Here is an 18457-nt window from a genome sequence, read left to right as displayed (position 1 = left end):
GTGGGTGAATGGGTGAGTGGGTGAATGGGTGGGTGAATGGGTGAGTGGGTGAATGAGTGAGTGGGTGAGTGAGTGGGTGAATGAGTGAGTGGGTGAGTGAGTGGGTGAATGGGTGAGTGGGTGAATGGGTGAATGGGTGGGTGAGTAGGTGAATCCATTCCCCATGTCCCCACCACCCCACCCCGTGTCGGCGGTCGGGGCCGATGTCGACCAACAGAGACTTGCACCCTTTCTTTGACCCTGAAGCAGGTGCCCCACATTCCTGAAGCTCCCTATAAGCTGGGCGAGGCGCCCACCATGAGCCTGTCCTTGGGCCCGTTCGTGAGCCACCCCACCTGGCTCACAGGCACACGTAGGGCCGGCCTCCACACTGCCTGCAGTGCCAAACGGAAGCGGGTGAACCACGGCCAGGCGGCCAGCACAAAGGCGAGCTGAACAGACACACGTACCATTCTCCACGCTCAGGGAGCAGGGGTCTTCGAAGCTGTTCCTGATGTTGGGACAGGCGGCCTGGGTCTTGAAGGTGTTGAAGAAGGCCGCGGCTGTGGCCTCCACCACCCCACTGAGGGTCCGGAAGTCATCGGCCTGGATGCTGTTGAAGTTCCCACAGAGACCTGGGGACGGGTTAGGCAGGTTGAGGACCTTGTGCCTCGGCCAGAGTGGGTGGGCTCCAGGCCCCGAAGGCGGCCCTCTTACCGCAGGTCTGCCCGCGGAGCTTGGGCGCCAGCCGCACGAACAGCTGCATGGTGGGCACCAGCTGCAGGTCCAGCTGCAGGCCCAGGCTGGTCTGGGCGATGATGAAGAAGGTCGAAGGTCTGAAGATGGTGACGTTGGCTGGGGACACAAAGGACAAGGGTTTTGCTGGGGGTGTGGGGCGGGCCCCCAGGCAGCCCCGGGGTGGGGAGGAGGCCGCCGCCCTCACCTGCAGAGATGGGCAGCTGGGTGTAGATCTGGTTCAGGAACACTTCCCCGCTGGCCTTGATCACCACCACCTGAGGGCGGCCAGACAGACGTGTGAGCGCGGGGCAGGCTCGCCGCACCTCAGCCCCGCGGAGGCTGTGAAATGTGCCTGCAGGTGCCTGGGAGGCCTTTGCCTGTGGCTGTGGGTCCTACAAGGTGGTTTTGTGCTCACCCCGATTTTCTGAGTTTTCTGTGAGGACCATGCTTTTATTTTCAGTAAAACCAAAGTTATTCACTAAACGTAAATTGACTTCAGCGGAGAAGGCAAGCTGGCCGCAGATGTACCCAGTCCCTCCTTCCCGGGGCCTCTCGGGTCGGGTATGGCGGCCCGGGTGGCCCAGCCCTGAGCTGCTCCCTTTAGGGACAGTCACGTGGACCCGTAAGTAATGGATGCAGCCAGTGTTGCCGGAGGATCCCCGCCTCTCGCTGTTCACGCCGAGAATGAAGGGCTTGGGCAGAGGTGACTTGTAGAAGAGACAGGCCCCTTCCCCCCTTCCCAGGGTTTGCCCTGCCAGGCTCCACTCACCGTCTGCGCCCCGTCCAGGCTCAGTGTCACACTCTTCAGGCAGGTCTCGCTGTCCGTCAGCCCACACCTGCGCAGCTCAGCCAGTACAGTGAAGGCACTGCTGTCACAGGGCTGCAGAACCGGACACACCGGGGTCCTCACGCTCCACCCAACGCCCAGCCCGCCTGGCCCTGCCCCTCCCCCCGGCTGTGCTCCTCTCCCTCACTAGAAACCCCCACTCCAACATCCCAGCCCCCGAGAGGGAGGTGTGCTAGGAGGCCGCCAGGTGTGGACACCGAGGCACACAGAGAAATCCGTGTGCGCCCTGGGGAGGCCACACTCTGCGACGCCAACTACAGGACCCTCCGGGAAGGACAGCTCTCAGAAGGCACAAATGCCAGTGGATGGCAGGGGCTGGGTGAGGGAGGGGTGAGGAGGCCGAGCTCCAAGGGGTTTGAGGGCAGTGGAGCCGACTGCGTGAAACTGCCTGGCAGGAACAGGACACTGCACGTCTGTCCGAAGCTGTGGAATTTCACCACCACGAGGGGCCCCGATGTCAACCGTGACCTGGGAGGTGAGGGTGCCAGTGCAGGCTCTACCCCAAGGCAGGGTCTCATCTTGGGGAGACTGTGTACTGGGTGCTGGGTATCACCTGGGGAAACTTTGTGTTGGAACGGGAGTACTTTGGGCTCAATTTCTTTGTAGACCTGAAACCATTCTCAACAGTAAAGTCTTAAATAAATAGCCCAAGGTGCGGAGGGCCCAATGCTGGGTGGGGCTGGAGGCTCTGGGCTGCAGCCTTCGTGCCCCTGTGGGGACCAGTGCTGGGGAGCTGGGGTGCTTCCTTGAGGTCTCACCATCAGGGACCCCCAAGGGTCACCCCAGGGGCAGCAGTGACATGCAGCCAAGCTGCGGGAGCCTGTGGGAGGCTGGCCGTGGGCCCCCTCTGTCCAGCGAGCACCCCAGGCAGCCAGTGCCTACCTTGGTCAACACATAGCTGCAGTCCCCGTGCACCGTGTAGTGCCTCTCGTCAAACGTCGAGAAGTGGGCACTCCCAAGCACGGAGCAGGTACCAGGGCATGGAACCTCCTGGCAGCTCCACCGGCCTCCAGAGCAGGTGCTGAGAGCAAGAGATGGTGCCATGTGGTCCCAGGCCCCAGGAGACCAGCCTCCAGCCTCCATGTCGGGGGGTTGGACCGGTCTCACCCAGGCCGCCTACATTCACAGCCCAGATGAGGACGCCTGCCGGCCTGGGTCACAGCCCCCAGCGGGTCCGTCCCATAGCACATCCTGGGGCTGGAGGGGGCTGGGACCTACCAGTTGGTGCAGTCTGTGGAGTAGGTGGCCCCCGAGGCATAGGCGGCCCCGTTGTAGACGCAGGCACACTGTGACGCAGGGACACAGCCGGTCTGGCCAACGTCATCGAGCACCGTCCCTGCATGGGTCAGGCAGGCCTATGATGGGCTCCTGCTGTCTCCACGCGGTGGGTGTTGCAGGGGAACAACATGGCTGCCCCACAGCAAGCTAAGGCCTCAGCCAGCCTCAGGGGTCCGGGATAGGGGCCTCAGCCAGCCTCAGGGGACATGGACAGGGGCCTCAGCCAGCCTCAGGGGCCCGGGACAGGGGCTTCAGCCAGCCTCAGGGACCCGGGACAGGGGCCTCAGCCAGCCTCAGGGGCCCGGGACACTAGGACTGGGATCCTTCTTTTGAGGCTTGGCCATGGGAGCACAACCCCCTAGTTCCCAGGGTGCATCTGTGTTTCCCAGGGGCGGGGGAGCCTCACCCTCAGGGCAAAAGCAGCCGGCCACACAGTGGTCCTCGCAGGCCCGGGAGTGCTCCTGGTTGGAGCAGGTGTCTGTGCAGGGGGAGCGGCATTCGTGGTACTGCATGTTGCTGGGGCACGTCTGGGCTGCGGGAGGCAGAGAGACGGCTCACGTCTGCCCACCCCTGCCCTTCCTGCCAGAGGGGTTGGGGGACAGGGGCCAGGACACTCACGGCAGAGGTCAGGGCCCCGCCAGTCCTGGGGCAGCCCCCCGGCGTGGGCGCACTGCCGGGAGTACTCTGCGAGGGTGTGGCAGACGCAGCTGAGCAGGTCGGTGCCTCCGCAGAAGCAGAGGTCTTGCCTGCAGGCCTCCAGGTAGCTGCTGACGTCCACCAGGGCCACACAGCTGGAGAACAGCTGACCATTCAGGAGCTCCTCGCAGATGCCCTAGGACAAAGGCCACAGCCCGTCTGAGTCCTCAGTGGGGAATCTGGCCCAGTTCCCGGGCTCACAACCCCTCCTCCTCACCCTGCCGGGCCCCTGTTCCCTCCAAGGCTTACAAAGCCAGTGGAGCAGTTCCTCGGGGGTTCAGGGACAGGGTCCTCACACTGCTCCGTGGGGTCGTCCATCTTCTGCAGGTTCCCAAACTCCATAGGAGTCAGCTTGATGTCTGCGGGAAGCACAGAGGTGGGCTCTGCCTGCAGGTCCCAGTACCCGTCAGCCCAGCACCCAAGCAGCAGAGCCCCCAGGGCCAGGTCCCTGGGGTGGGGTTAGAAGGGCCATCGGTGGCTCCTGTCCCCTCTGGATGCCTGAGTTGTCCTGGCTGCACCTGCTTGGCCGCCCCACGCATGCTGTGGGACGCTCAGGGGGTCTGGAATGATGGAGAGAAACAGCCCAGGAGGTTGGTGTCCAAGTCACAGGGGGCTGCCGGCTGAGTCCTCAACTGACCCAGGACCCTGGTCTCCTCCTGCCAGGCTGGTGGGAGCCTGAGCACCTCCCAGTCCACAGAACCCAGCCAACCCAGCGCTGGGCCTGCCTTGCCAAGGGCTGCTGGACACCCAGGCAGACTGAGTTCCCTGCAGAGGGACACCGTGTGCCCAGGGCTTGTATGGGGCTTCACAGGCCTGGCAGGGGGAGGCGGGGGGTGGGGCCTTGGCTGGTGCAGGTCACATTTGCAAGGCCACAGCCTGGCGGCAAAGACTCAAAGACCAAGAAGGAGGCGGGTCTGTCATTTCAGGAGAGGGCGTGCAGTCAGGGGTCGCCACCCAGAGCAGCCACACAGAGCAAGGGGCCCCACGGGCGATTTGCTCCCAGCCTGCACCCCTGAGACAGGCCGGCATTTCGGGATCGCGTGTGTACACGTGTGTGCTGTGCTGGGAGGGAGGGCAGCTGCCTCCATGCATCTGTGCATGTGTGTGCCCGGAGTGTCGGAGGGGGTGTGCACACAACACTGAGCCCCCCGGGGACACTGAGGAAGGGGCTGATGGCGCCATGGGGCTTACTGTGGGAGAGGAGCTCGCTGACCACGGACATCCCGTTGAAGTCTCCACAGAGCCCACAGGTCTTGTTGGCATATTTGGCGTCCAACTCCAGCTGCAATGGAGGAGACATCAGACACCCGTCCCCACCAAGGGCGGATGGACAGGTGAGGCTCAAGCCTGAGATTTCCAAGGAGGGGCCAAGGCCCACGGAGGAGACACCCCCAAAAGCAGTCTCCATCCTGGGGGCACGGATCCTGGGACAGCACTGGTGTCTGGGCACCTGTTCTTGCCTGCTGTGTGGGGTGGGGTCTGACCCTGACTGGGCCCAGGGCACCTTTTACCCTCTCTGGAGAGGCTGTGGGAGTGGGCCAGCCCTCGAGGGCTGGAGGTGCACACCGGGACACCCCCACCCCCCAGCCTCACCAGCAGGCTGTCATCGTGGTTCCACATGAGGACAAGGCCCAGTCTGGCCTCCACCTTGGTGTAGCTGCTGCTCTGCTGAATGAAGACCCCAGCCTGGCTGAAGGGCAGCAGGACCCTGCGGAGGGAGGCAGGGCTGAGGGGCTGGGAGCACGGTGAGGAGAGATCCCAGGCAGGGCAGATGCCTGTGGTCGCAAATGTGACACGGTCATTGTGACCATGAAGTCACGTCTGGGATGAGGACAGTGACTTCTGGAGCTCTGGGGTCACAAGAAGCTAGGAAGGGGCAGAATAAGAGCTGGGGATCCCAGGAGGGGATCCAGCTCGGTGGGCCAGCTCGGGGGACCAGGGAAGACCCATGTCCAGCTCCGCTCTCGGGGGCTTGCGAAGAAGTACACGTCCTTCCCAGGACTGCCATGCTCCTGTGACCCCTCCAGAAATGCCGTCCCCACACACCGTGTGGCCCCCACCATCCGAGAGCCCAGACTCACGGGCGGCCGTTGACCAGGACAGAGCCCTTGGTCAGCTGGATGACCACGCCATCCACCTTCATGAGGACCCTGCTCAGCGTGGGGGCTGCTGACTCCTGGCTGCGGCGCAGCTGGACGTTGAAGTCCTCGTAGGCAGCGCCGCAGTGCTCGGAGAACACGTAGTTGCAGAGGCCGGGGAAGCGGAAGACGTCGCCGTCGAAGGTCTTGTAGTGGAAGTTGCCCCAGGTGCTGCACACCCGCCCGTTGTGCGCTGGGTTGGAGGCTACGGTGGAAGCAGCATGGCGTTTGGGAGCGTCGCCCTCACCCTCACCCTGCACCCCTGCCCCTGCCCTGCACCCCCTGCCCCTGCCCTGCACTTCCTGCCCCACCCCAGCGTCCTGCAGGAGGTGCTGCTGCCCTGGACGGGGCACCCAGGGGTCCTTCCTGTGTCTGAGAAGTCCCAGAAACATGTGCAGGGAGGTGCTAGGCCCTCTGGTTCCAATACCTACCCAGTGGCTCCAATACCTACCCAGTGGCCACCTGGAAAGCTGGGCCCCCTCTCCACCCGGCACCTCCAGGCCTGAGCGGGGAGCTCAGCAAAGCTATGCCCCTTCCCCACCCAGGCCTCAGGGCTCCACTCACCTCGTACCACGGGGATGGTCCTCAGAGGCGGGAAGAGAGTCACCCCATGGAGCGGGACCCCTGCGGAGACAGGGACTGGTAGGATGCACACACGGCCCCCAGGTGGGGCGGGGCTTCTGCAGCCAGAGATGTTCCAGTGTCAGTGGGTCCCGGCTCCTGGATCTGAAGCCAACTCTGGATTCTGCCACTTGTTGCCCCCACTCCCCCCCCACCCCCCACCTACCATCTGCATCTTGTGTGTTTGCGGCCGCACACCCTGAGCCGCACACCCTGAGTTCAGTGTGACTTTCTACTTCCTCCCGGCTGTCACCAGGAAGAAGCCCTCAGGGTTGCCAGCTCTCTCACATCCATGGGCCTCAGAACCTGAGTCTGCATCAGCGGCTCAAGACAGTCTCTTGGGTGCTGAGATTAGGCACATCTGGCCCGATTTGGAGAAATGCAGTCTGAGAGTTTGCCAGAAGCCCCCCACTCTGGCTGCCCTCACCTGCCCTGCCTCTGCCAGGGCTGCTGGGCCCCCACGGGCTCCCGCTAGCACAATCCACACGGGGACGGCCGGCGCCAAGGGAGATACATGTGTTGCTGAAGTGCCAGGAGGTGAACGGGGGGACACTGAGGCAGTACCCAGCTCCAGATTCTTGGAGGGTGGCCGGCACCCACAGGACATGGGCACAGCCTGCCTGTCCCACCCTGCAACTCCTTCAGAGCCTGAGCGCTGCAGGGGGCTGGCCCAAGGACAGGCAGGTAGTGTGACCGACCAGGGTCATGGATGTGGGGTGTCCTCCTGCCCCACAGGTTTGGTCCTCAGCGGTGGCCAGCTGGGGAGCCCCCCTAAAACCAGTGCCCCTGGGAGCCGTGCCACACAGTGGAGGGTGGAATCTGACAGGCTTAGGGTGGGGGCCGGACGCTCAGACTCACCACTAGGCCCCCGGGCGATGGGAGAGAGGGCAGGGTGGTGCCCGTAGCTGGATTCAGAGGAGCCATCCTGGGCATGGCCTGCAGAAAGAGGAGGGGGGCTGAGCCCAGATGCAGGGTGGTTGAGGGGGCTCAGGCTGCGACCACAGATGCAGCGCAGACACCAGAGGATCAGGGGGCCATGGTGTGTGCAGGTGGCCTGTGGCGAGGGATCTCTCTGTGCTGGGTTGGAGGTCCTAGGGGGCCTCTGTCCACGTGAGTTGGAAGTCTGAGCCCAGACCCTCCAGGAGCATCCCCTCAACCTGGCCCTATGGAGCAGGTGGTGTCAGGACCCTTTGCCCCAATCTGGCATCCCCATCTATTCATTCCCACTCACTGAGCATGCCAGGCCCTGGCCTCCACACTCGGGACCCCCGCCCACTACAGTGATCCCACTGAGGGGCTGGAGCAGTCAAAGGCATGGGAGGGGTCGGCCCCAAGACCGCCTGGAGGACCTTGCCTCCCTACAAGCAGCAGACCTTGCAGGAGGTTGATCTCCAGGGTCCATGGAGACTGTGCAGAATGTCACCAGATCCCAGCCTGGCCCAGCGCCGCACAGCCCTGCACAGAGCCAGCATGGTGACCAGACCCCAGCCCCACACAGCCCTGCACAGCCCTGCACAGAACCAGCTTGGTGACCAGACCCCAGCCCCACACAGCCCTGCACAGAACCAGCTTGGTGGGACCAGACCCCAGCCCCACACAGCCCTGCACAGCCCTGCACAGAACCAGCTTGGTGACCAGACCCCAGGCCCGCACAGCCCTGCACAGAACCAACATGGTGGGACCAGACCCCAGCCTCGCACAGCCCCACACAGCGCCAGCATGGTGGGAGGGGCGCCCGGCCCAGCCCAGGACCCTGCAGAGAGGGGGTCTTGGGGAAAGCTGTGATTCGCCTGCATCCCAGCCCCAGCTTCCCAGTTCCCGTGCCTGGTGTAGGGGTCCTCAGGCCAGGCTGGGAGACCCCCCTCACCCCACACCCTCTGCCCCAGTGGGGCTCAGCGCATCAAATAAGTCAGGGAGCGGAGGGGGCCTTAGCATCTGCAAGCCCCATTGGGGAGACAGAGACAGTGGCCTGGGCCTCACTTACCCAGTCCTGGCCCAGGCCTGCCCCCACCTTCTGAGCCCCGCAGGCCCAGCCCCAGCCCCGCCCCTCTCCTGGGAGCAGCCCTGGGAGAGAATTCCTGCTTCTGAGATGAGAGTGGTACAGATGAGGGATGGGGAGCAGAGTCCGGCTGGGCCACAGCCGAGGGCAGCACGGAGACACCGGGAGACGGTTCTTGCTCTGGGACTGCCTGGCAGAGGGCCAGAGGCTGGGGACAGGGCTGGGCGAGGGACCTGGGTGGGCCATGTGGCTGTCTCAGCAGTGCTGAGGTCCCTGCCCTGCTGTTCCAGGAGCCCAGGAGCATCCGCTCCCCCAACCCAGCCCCAGGCATTCCCCTGATGGGGGCACATGGTCACCAGCAGACCCAGGCCTAGGTGTCCCCCAGAAGCAGAGGCAGGGACTTACTGGCCCAGCGAGGGGCCGTTCAGATCACAGGGTCTGGAGCCTCCCCCATCACCCTCTTAGCCTTAGGCCGGGGGTAAAACGGTTCCCCTGTGGACCTCACCACTACATCCTCGCTCAGAGGCTGAGACCCCCCCCAGGAGACCCCCATCGAGGCCCAGAAAGGGAACATGAGCTGGTAAACTGGGCACGTGTGGGGTGTGCAAGGGCAGGTGCCTGGGGCTAATCCCCTGACCAGGCCCAACAGAGGCCATGAGCTGCTGGAGATACTGTGGGCCAGGCACTGTCGGCTGCCGGGGGTAAGTGCAGGGATCCAGGCGGGGAGGGGAAGACTGATACCTGAGCTCCTGCTTCCCTGCCTCAGGGAATGGCCCAGCCTCAGAGGTCTCTGAAGCCCAGAGATCCCTTCCCAACCCCACGAGGTGGAAACTGCTCGTTGGTGGCCAGGGCCACAGGCAGGGGCTCTGCTGCTGGGAGCCGTTCATGGCACATGCCCGGAACCCAGGGCAAAGACTGAGCTGCCCGAGGCCCACTCAGTACCGCACCACCCAGGACTAGTAGAGCAGCCAGGGACTGAGCCGTACCTGTGTGCTGGGTGCAGGCCAGAGCAAGAGCCAGGGTCCAGAGTGGGGCCAGCTTCCTCTGGCCGACACCCATCGTGTAGACGGCAGGGAAGAGTTCCCTGTCCCTCGGCAGCCTCTGAGGAGGGAGCCAAGGTTGCAGGAGCCTTTTGTAGCCCCAGAGCTAGCTCCAGCCCTGTGCTTCACGTGGGTGGGCGGGGCAGGGCCTGTGGTTCCCCCTCACCTGAGTAAACAGTGGATGCTCACTGCGGGCTGGCCAGCGGCCGGTGGCAGGCAGAGATGGGTGTGTCTGCCAGTTTCCAAGGGCTCCCCCAAGCCCTGGCCTGCAGGGGTTCTCCCCACATACCCCACCCTAGACTCTCCCTGGGCACCGTGCCATGCCCGGTAACCTGTGAGCTCCTGGTGCCCAGAAGTGAGTGCTCAGAACAGCCTTAAGGCACCTCTTTGACACTAAAACCCTCTGCAGCAGGACGGGGGGCCCAGCCCAGGCTTTCCCTTTCCTGCCATTCCTCCTATGGCAGACCTCCTGGTTGGACCCTCTGTGTGGGCAGTGGAGCTGCCGACCTTGGCTGGGGAATGTGTGGCTGCCTGGGAGGGAAACGCCAGCCCCAGCCCTGTCCCAAGCTCCTTATGGTCACCTACGTCTCCATTTCTGTGCCTTTTCCTCCCCATGTCTGCCTTAGCCCAGGTGCCTGGAGAGAGAGCACTTCATATGCGACAGGAGTGTGGGGAAAGGGTAAATGATTGAGTGAGTGAATGAATGAGTGAATGAGTGATTGAGTGAGTGAACCAAGGCGTCCCTGAAGCCAGCCACATGCTGCCACTGAAGTGGTGCCAGCCAGCCTCACCCTCCCTAGAGAGAGGCTCCTGGCAGCAGCCTCCAGGCAAGTGACAGAACCCCTCCCTCACCATGCAGCCCCTCCCAGCATTGCCCAGGAGTCCACCTGTGCTTCAGTCTCCTGGTCCCAGGCGGGCAGGGCCAGTTCCATTCACATGATGGTCTCGGGCCACCCAGATCCAGAAATGCTCCGTACCCTCCGGACAGGAAGCTGTTGACTGGTCCCAGCAGTCCCAGCACAGAAAGGTCCCAGTGAATCTTTGGCCTGAAGGGCTCTGGCTGAAAAGGTGCTGTTATGTGATGAACACTTGCCCAGATCACAGGTGTGTGGTTGGACAGTGGGGTTGGACTCTCCCTTGCAGGCAGCCACACACTCCCCAGCCAAGGTCAGTAGCTCCACTGCCCACATGGAGGGTCCAACCAGGAGGTCTCCCATGGGAGGAATGGCAGGAAAGGGAGAGGCTGGGCTGGGCCCTCTGCCCTCCTGCAGAGGGATTAGGATCGAAGAGGTGCCTCCAGGCTGTTCTGAGCACTCGCTTCCAGCTCTCCAAGGACCCATCCCAAGCTCCTTATGATCACCTACGTCTCCATTTCTGTGCCTTTCCTTCCCCAGGTCCTGTCTTAGCCCAGGTTCCTGGAAAAAGAGCACTTCATATGTGGCAGGAGTGTGAGGAAAGGGAAAATGATTGAGTGAGTGAATGAATAAGTTAGTGAGTGAATGAATGAATGAGTGAATGAGTGATTGAGTGAATGGGTGAATGAATGAGTAAATGAGTGAGTAAGTGAATGAGGGAATGAGTGAGTGAATGAGTCAATGAGTCAGTGAGTGAGTGAATGAGTGAGTGAATGGGTGAATGAATGAGTAAATGAGTGAATAAGTGAATGAGGGAATGAGTGAGTGAATGAGTGAATGAGTGGATGCGTGAGTGAATGAGTGAGTGAATGAGTGAGTGAGTGAGTCAATGAGTGAGTATATGGGTGAGTGAATGTGTGAATGAATGAGTGATTGAGTCAATGAGTGAGTGAGTGAATGAGTGTATGAGTCTATGAGTAAGTGAGTGAGTGAATGGGTGAATGAATGAGCGAGTGAGTGAGTGAATGAGTGAGTAAATGAGTGAATGAGTGAGTGAGTGAATAAGTGAGTAAATGGGTGAATGAGTGAATGAATGAGAGAGTGAATGAGTGTATGAGTGAATAAGTGAGTGAGTGAATGACTGCATGAATGGGTGAATTAATGAATGAGTGAGTGAGTGAGTGAATAAGTGAGCAAGTGAATGGGTGAATAAGTGAGTGGGTGAGTGAGTGAGTGAATGGGTGAGTGAGTGAATGGGTGAATAAGTGAGTGGATGAGTGAGTGAATGAGTGAGTGAGTGGGTGAGTGAATAAGTGAGTGAGTGAATGGGTGAATGAATGAGTGAGTGAATAAGTGAGTGAATGGGTGAATAAATGAGTGAATGAGTGAGTGAATAAGTGAGTGAGTGAGTGGGTGAATAAGTGAATGGGTGAATGAATGAATGAGTGAGTGAGTGAATAAGTGAGTGAGTGAGTGGGTGAGTGAGTAAGTGAATGGGTGAATGAATGAATGAGTGAGTGAATAAGTGAGTGAGTGAATACGTGAGTAAGTAAATGGGTGAATGAATGAATGAATGAGTGAGTGAATAGGTGACTGAGTGAGTGAATAAGTGAGTAAGTGAATGGATGAGTGAGTGAGTGGGTAAGTGAGTGGGTGAGTGTGAGTGAGTGGGTGAGTGAGTGAATGAGTGGGTGAGTGAGTGAATAAGTGGTGAGTGGGTGAGTGAGTGAGTGGGTGAGTAAGTCAGTGGGTAAGTGAGTGGGTGAGTGGGTGAGTGAGTGGGTGGGTGAGTGAGTAAGTGGGTGAGTGAGTGAGTGGGTGGGTGAGTGAGTAAGTGGGTGAGTGAGTGAGTGGGTGGGTGAGTGAGCGAGTGGGTGAGTAAGTGAGTGGGTGAGTGGGTGGGTGAGTGAGTGGGTGAGTGAGTGAGTGAGTGGGTGAGTGGGTGAGTGGGTGAGTGAGTGAGTGAATGGGTGGGTGAGTGAGTGGGTGAGTGAGTGAGTGGGTGAGTGAATGAATGAGTGAGTGAGTGGGTGGGTGAGTGAGTGAGTGAATGGGTGAATAAGTGAGTGAATGAGTGAGTGAATGAGTGGGTGAGTGAGTAAGTGGGTGAGTGAGTGAGTAAGTGAGTGGGTGAGTGAGTGAGTGGGTGAGTAAGTCAGTGGGTAAGTGAGTGGGTGAGTGGGTGAGTGAGTGGGTGGGTGAGTGAGTGAGTAAGTGGGTGAGTGAGTGAGTGGGTGGGTGAGTGAGCGAGTGGGTGAGTAAGTGAGTGGGTGAGTGAGTGGGTGAGTGAGTGAGTGGGTGAGTGAGCGAGTGGGTAAGTGAGTGGGTGAGTGAGTGAGTGAATGACTGACTGAGCGAGTGATCACACTGGAAGCTGAGCAGCTGATAGGGTTAGGTGGACCACCCCAGCCACTGGTGCTTCAGGAGGTCTGACCTGACCAGGTATAGCCAGGGTTCCCCTGCCCTGGCCCAGGACTGGACACCAGGTTGCCTGGTGCTGATGAAAGCAGAGGAGGGTCCTGGTGGTGGACAACGGGCCCCATGGTAGGACCAGATCCCAGGGCCAGGCGGTTATGTCAGTGGGGCATAGGGAAAGGCTTGAAGGTCTGTAGGTGTGACCGAGACCCTGGCCAGGGCCACGTGTGAGTGCCCGCAGGCCCGCCCTCCTTACGCCCTCAGATAGACAGGAGGCAGCAGGTGAGCCAGTGTCCAGCCCCCAGCAGAGGACAGGCCTGAGTCACTGGCCCAGTCCATACCATGACCTCTGAACAGTCTGAGTCACCAGCCTGGACCTCAGAGGGGAGTGCCCCCTGCGTGTCTAAGGCTGGGCTAAGCCCCAGGGCACCTGGCCAACTGGCCACCCAGGCCTTGCAGCCCCAGCCACAGCTTTCTCCTCCCTCAACCAGATATCACCCAGGGCCGCTACTGTGGTCCAGGCTGGGGGTGACTTCCCCCCGCCAGTGTTGGTGACCCCTGGCTGTGCTGGGCTTCCCCTTGGGAGCTTGGTTCAGGCACCCAAACCTCTGGGCATGGGCCACGGGCTGACCGCCTGGTCCCACGAAAACCCCACCAGACCAAAGCCTCAGGAAGCCGCAAGCCAGTGCCTACAGTTCCAGAGCCTGCAGCCCCAGGCGCCACACACCCAGAACTTTCAGAAAACCCACTGGGCCTTGTTTCTGAGCCCTGTAGGGGTTTTCTGTCTGTTCCCAGGGGCAGTGAGGTCCCGGCCACGCCACCAGCCTCAGAGGGGAATCTAAGGGTCACTGCAGGCTTCCTGGGACCTCTCAGAGGGTGCAGGCAGGGTTGGCCAAGCCCCGGTGCAGCTGCCTGGCTCCTGAGAACCCTCCCTGAGGCCTAAAGCTCTCAGCATATGCCCAGGAGTCCCACCCACTGGAGGGCTCCACGCCCCCTCAGCTCCCAGCCCCCCAGCCTGCACAGTGACTCCTCCTGCTGCCTCCCAGCAGGGGCCCTGGCCAGGCCAGCTGGATACCTTCCCCCAGTCTGGGGCCAGTGTCAGCTCTGAGACCAGCAGCCAGGACAGGTGTAAGGCCAGTGACTTGGTCTCAAAATCAGGATCACTCTTCCCCCATGAGCTCCCGACCTCCCGAGGTAGCCGAGCATGGCACTTGCATCTCGGAACCCTGATGCCCCGGGCACCCTGCCCGCAGCACCGACCACTTAGCAGGCATGGCTGCACGTGCAGTCCGGGTAGGGCTGCAGCAGGGGCCTGGGGGCTGGTGATCTGAAAAGCAGGTGCATCCCTTAAAGCAGACCCTGCCTCAGCCCCTGAGAACGGTGATGACCCCACGGGGCAGGAGTCCACCCTCCTGACTTGAGCCTGCATGCTCAGGTGAGAGGCACCTTCAGGGAAGGTGTGTGCCCGGGACCAGCAGCTGCCTGTCATCTGGAAAGTGCTTGCAGGAGGAGGGTCGCCAGGGCGGGGACAGTGCCGGGCGGGTGGGAGCTTGCTTCCGTGGGATGTGCAGGAGGAAGTCTGTTCATGGTGGCTGCACGTGCGCTCCACTGGGACTGCAGCCCACAAACCCTCACTCTGCACTCTGGTGCCAGAGGCCCCACAGCTCTGGTCCTCGGTGGCCGCCAGTGCCCCTCTCTCCCCGGGATCTGACAGGTGAATGCAGGCAAGAGGGCGCTGGAGAAAGGGCGGGGGTCACGGCCCCGACAGGAGCTCCCAGCCAGGTGTTGCCACAGAGACAACAGGATAAGGAATGGAGGGAGGCCCAGCCACATCCCAGGACAGCGCTGTCTCCTGCCACCAGATGAGTGAGTGGGTGGGTGAGTGAGTGAGTGAGTGGGTGAGTGAGCGAGTGGGTAAGTGAGTGGGTGAGTGAGTGAGTGAATGGGTGAAAAAGTGAGTGAATTAGTGAGTGAGTGAATGAGTAAGTGAGTGGGTGGGTGAGTGAGTGAGTGGGTGAGTGAGTGAGTGAGTGGGTGAGTGGGTGAGTGGGTGAGTGAGTGAGTGAATGGGTGGGTGAGTGAGTGGGTGAGTGAGTGAGTGGATGAGTGAATGAATGAGTGAGTGAGTGGGTGGGTGAGTGAGTGAGTGAATGAGTGGGTGAGTGAGTAAGTGGGTGAGTGAGTGAGTGAATGGGTGAAATGCTGACCCCACCTCTAGCCCCCCGGACTTGGGAGGAATCGCGTCAGACAGTTTGCCCTGGGTGATAACTCATGTGGGATTAGCCCCGGCCCGCACCACATCCGCAGCACATCCAGTGGGGAAAGCCCCCTGGGGATGGCTTTGACCCCACAGAGCTGGGGAAACAGCCTGGGGTGCCCCGGGGCCACTTCCCCTGGAGGAGGGAGTGAAGAGGGTCCTGCTCCCAAGGACTCCCCAGGAACCCCAGAATTCCCTGGGAGCCTCTCAAACACTCCCACAGCTGTGTATGTTCCAGGTTCCTCAGCCCCACCAGGCCCAGCGCACACTGTTAGGGGCACCTGGCCCAGTCTGCCTTCCAGCAGCATCAGGAGAGGCCCCCAGCCCAGCCTGAGCCCAGCCCAGTGGTTACTGGCCAGGTGAGCAGGAGAGGGAATCACTGGTTTCAACATCGCAAGCCCTGGATTGGGCTCACACTCTGCCCCTAGCCTGTCACTTCCATCCTAGTTTCTGGGTGCAGCCCCCAGGAGGTCACCTGCAGGGCCACTGCGGTCAGCCTGGCTCTGGCTGGCAGGACCTGGGGAGGCCACACCCGCGCTAAGGCACCCAGAGTGGAGGGTGGGGGTCAGTCCTGGGGAGACCAGGAGAGGGCAGCTCCACACACCTGCCCACAGGGGACCCCAGGGCTCTGTGGAGCAGACATCTTCCCCTCCAAGTGGGGAGTGGGGCCCACTGTGGGGCCCTGAGCCCGCCATTACCCTCCTGTACTATCTGTAAAATGGCTCATTTACAGCCCAGTGCTCAGTGCCCTGCTGCCTTAGGAAGAACCCAGCCACGTACCCCCACAGTGCCCAGGCATGCTGGGTCCAGAAGGGAGCTCGGTGCCAGCCCTCCCCACCCTCCTCCTAGACTTGGGGCCACTGGGGGCCTGCAAAGCACCTGTGTCCTCATCCACAAAATGGGTGAAGCCACCATGTTCTGCCATTTCTGCCACTTCCGCGCTCTGAACATAGCCTCTCTCGTGCCTGGTGATTCAGAAAATGGTAACTCAGCACCTGTGACCCTCAGTCTTACCGAGGCCCGGGTGGGCCTTGGGGTCCAGGACAGCCCCTGGCCGGGCCTCTGACAGCCCCTGTTCTGGGGGATGTGGCAGAATCAGGAAGCCTGATCAGGCTTCGTGTGGGAATTGGAGAATGATTTCACAGACACAATAGAGTTTCTCAGCGCCGGGACCAGGGTAGCTCTGGCTTTGGAAGGGGAGGTGCCCCGGGCGGGGCTGGGAACTGACACAGGAATTATCTAAGGTTGTTGACAGGAAGAGCAGGCTTCAGCAGCGGATTTTTACCAAGCCAGGAACTTACACAATAAGGAGGAAGGAGTCTTAAATTTCTTCCTGACTTTCCCAGGGGGCCCGAGGGAGAGCCATGGTGGCCGTGCCCGTGGCAGGGTTAGGTGGCCCTTGCCTGGAGGGAGCTGAGACCTGCTGGGCCCTCTGGGCGGGGAGGGGGCAGAGTAAATTTGATTTTGTGGCGGGGCTGCGTGATCTGGAGCGTGATCTGGAGCCTTCCTACGTTTATTTATGTTCTCTGAATCACTGGACAAACAGAATTCCTCCCAAGATCTGGCCTGGGCTGCTGAAGCTCTGGCCCCCAAGGCCCATGGTTCTGGCCAAAGCGTCAGTTCCCTGCACTCATGTCCACAGCAAGGGCCACACTGACCCCCGGGAATGGCCGTTGCCTCCGTGGGCCTCCCATGTGGCAGAGCCGCTCATCTGCACCCGCTTCCATCTTCATCTTCCCGGGCGGGCGGGCAGGTGATGCTCCGTGCTGGGGGCCCTCCTGTGCCTGGGTCCAGCTCGGCTCCTGGGAGCTCCTCATCCCCCTCCCCTTCTCCTCAGCCCCATGCCTCTGGCTCCCCCATTGCCCTCACACCTCCTGGACCCCAGGCACCTTCAGCAGGGCTCCTGAGTGCACACGGACCTGTGAGTAATTTGGGGCTGGGGGAATCACAGATTCTGGGGTAGATCTGTGGACCCCAAATCCCCCTCAGTCCATTGCCCAGCCAGTTTCCTGGATCCTGCCACTCCCCTGACTCCGGTAACCCCAAAGGCCCATGAGAGTCAGGGGACACTGCCAGCAAGTCTCCCCCTCCACTCCGCCGTGCACACACTGCCACTCCTGGGTGGGGGACCCTGCCAGGCTCTGTGCACCATGGATCCCCACCCTGGTTGGCCTCGGGGATAGGACCAGCCAGAGCATGCTGCCCTCGCTGCAGTTTCCAGGGGCCCAGACCAACCAGGGCACTGGGGCACAGGTTAGCACCTTTGACCCCTGGGAGGACAGAGGGGCATCGACCCAGGGTGGGGCGTCATCCACCAAATGCATGTGCAGGGTGGGGTGTCCACGAAATGCGTGCGCAGGGTAGGGCATCGTCCACCAAATGCTGACGATGCATTTAAAAGATATTTTTCTCAGTGCAAAATCACAAAGAATTGAAAGCAGGGTCCACAGTCTTGTTGACAGGAGCCAAGAGGCGGAAGCAGCCTGGTGTCTGTCCACAGATCTGCGGGAAAACAAGGTGAGGCTCATCATGCCAGGGAGCACCAGGCAGCCACCAAAAGGAAGGAGACCCTGGCATGGGCAGCAGCGCGGGCAGACCCAAGGACATTGGCTCGGAGAGACAAGCCAGCCACAGAAGGGCAAATGCCACTCGGTTCCACCACACCAGGGGCTGGGGCCGCCAAATCCACAGACACAGAAAGCAGACAGTGGCTGCCAGGGTTGGGCAGTGTCTGGGGCTGCCGAATCCATAGACACAGAATGCAGATGGTGGCCACCGTGGCTGGGCAGGGGCTGGGGACGGGGGGTGGGGACCTGGTGTTTAACAAGACAGAGCTTCAGTTCTGCAAGACGAAGATGTTCTGGAGATGGTGGTTCTGTGGGCTGCACGGCAGTGTGAATGTCCTGACAGCACCACCCTGTGCACCCAGCAGTGGCAAAGATGGTCAACTTTATGTTATGTGTTTTTTACAACAATAAAAAATTGGAACAAAATTTGAAGCGAAAATCGCCCCCCGCATCTTGAGAAAACACCTGCTAATATTTTGATGGAGTCTTTTCATATCTTCTGTGGACACGCCTGCTCCTCTCGTAAGGAAGCATTGGGTGCCCTTCTTGCTGGAGGCCCTGGGGAACTCAAGCTCAGCCCGACCCCTCGCCCAGGGGGGCCTCCCAGGTCCAGCCTTCCGGGTTCATATAAAATACAAATACACCGGCCATGTCTCCAGGGCTGTTCTCGAAAGTATCGCCTGAGGGGAGCTGAGCCACGAGGTCTGGGCTGGGCCCAGAGTCCCCAGAATGCCCAGGGGGAGGCTGAGTTTTCCCAGGGCCGGTGCGAGCCCAGCTCCAGGAGCCGGCAGGCCCAGGGACACCCACTGTTCACAGCCTCACGCTCACACCTGGACTGTTTGAAGAATGTACAGGTGAATAAGCCCTGTGTGCACCTGCCCTGAGCCATACCCCTAGGCCAGGTGGGTTCGGGCCACGGGGCCAGCCAAGCTCCATCACCCTCAAAGGGCTCTGTTCGCCTCACCTCCCCTTGGCAGGCCTGGCCCACCCACCTGCATCTCAGAGCTCCCACAGTGCGCCCCAGGTGC

The 18457-nt window shown here is 61.1% G+C and overlaps 1 protein-coding gene across 1 annotated transcript in view; it reads right to left on the bottom strand.

Annotated features, from left to right (window-relative positions):
* LOC108513298 (mucin-5AC-like) overlaps nucleotides 1-9381 on the bottom strand; it is a gene marked incomplete at its 3' end in the record, with an annotated part of 11630 nt that extends 2249 nt beyond the window's left edge. The window contains exons 1-15 of the mRNA XM_017848999.1: nucleotides 9283-9381; nucleotides 7156-7233; nucleotides 6241-6300; nucleotides 5620-5881; nucleotides 5132-5246; nucleotides 4730-4820; nucleotides 3788-3897; nucleotides 3461-3674; nucleotides 3249-3374; nucleotides 2783-2900; nucleotides 2447-2585; nucleotides 1487-1597; nucleotides 923-992; nucleotides 697-834; nucleotides 450-614 (exon numbers count right to left, since the gene is read on the bottom strand). Coding sequence (XP_017704488.1) covers nucleotides 450-614; nucleotides 697-834; nucleotides 923-992; nucleotides 1487-1597; nucleotides 2447-2585; nucleotides 2783-2900; nucleotides 3249-3374; nucleotides 3461-3674; nucleotides 3788-3897; nucleotides 4730-4820; nucleotides 5132-5246; nucleotides 5620-5881; nucleotides 6241-6300; nucleotides 7156-7233; nucleotides 9283-9355 — 1870 coding nt within the window. The remainder of the gene's footprint in view (nucleotides 1-449; nucleotides 615-696; nucleotides 835-922; nucleotides 993-1486; nucleotides 1598-2446; nucleotides 2586-2782; nucleotides 2901-3248; nucleotides 3375-3460; nucleotides 3675-3787; nucleotides 3898-4729; nucleotides 4821-5131; nucleotides 5247-5619; nucleotides 5882-6240; nucleotides 6301-7155; nucleotides 7234-9282) is intronic.
* Between the last annotated feature and the right edge of the window lie 9076 nt (nucleotides 9382-18457).

Source organism: Rhinopithecus bieti, unplaced genomic scaffold (genome assembly GCF_001698545.2).
Source record: "Rhinopithecus bieti isolate Rb0 unplaced genomic scaffold, ASM169854v2 scaffold_32929, whole genome shotgun sequence".
Taxonomy (NCBI): Eukaryota; Metazoa; Chordata; class Mammalia; order Primates; family Cercopithecidae; genus Rhinopithecus; species Rhinopithecus bieti.
The sequence above is the reverse complement of the archived record's forward strand: the minus strand, read 5'-3'. Positions and strand labels throughout refer to the sequence as shown.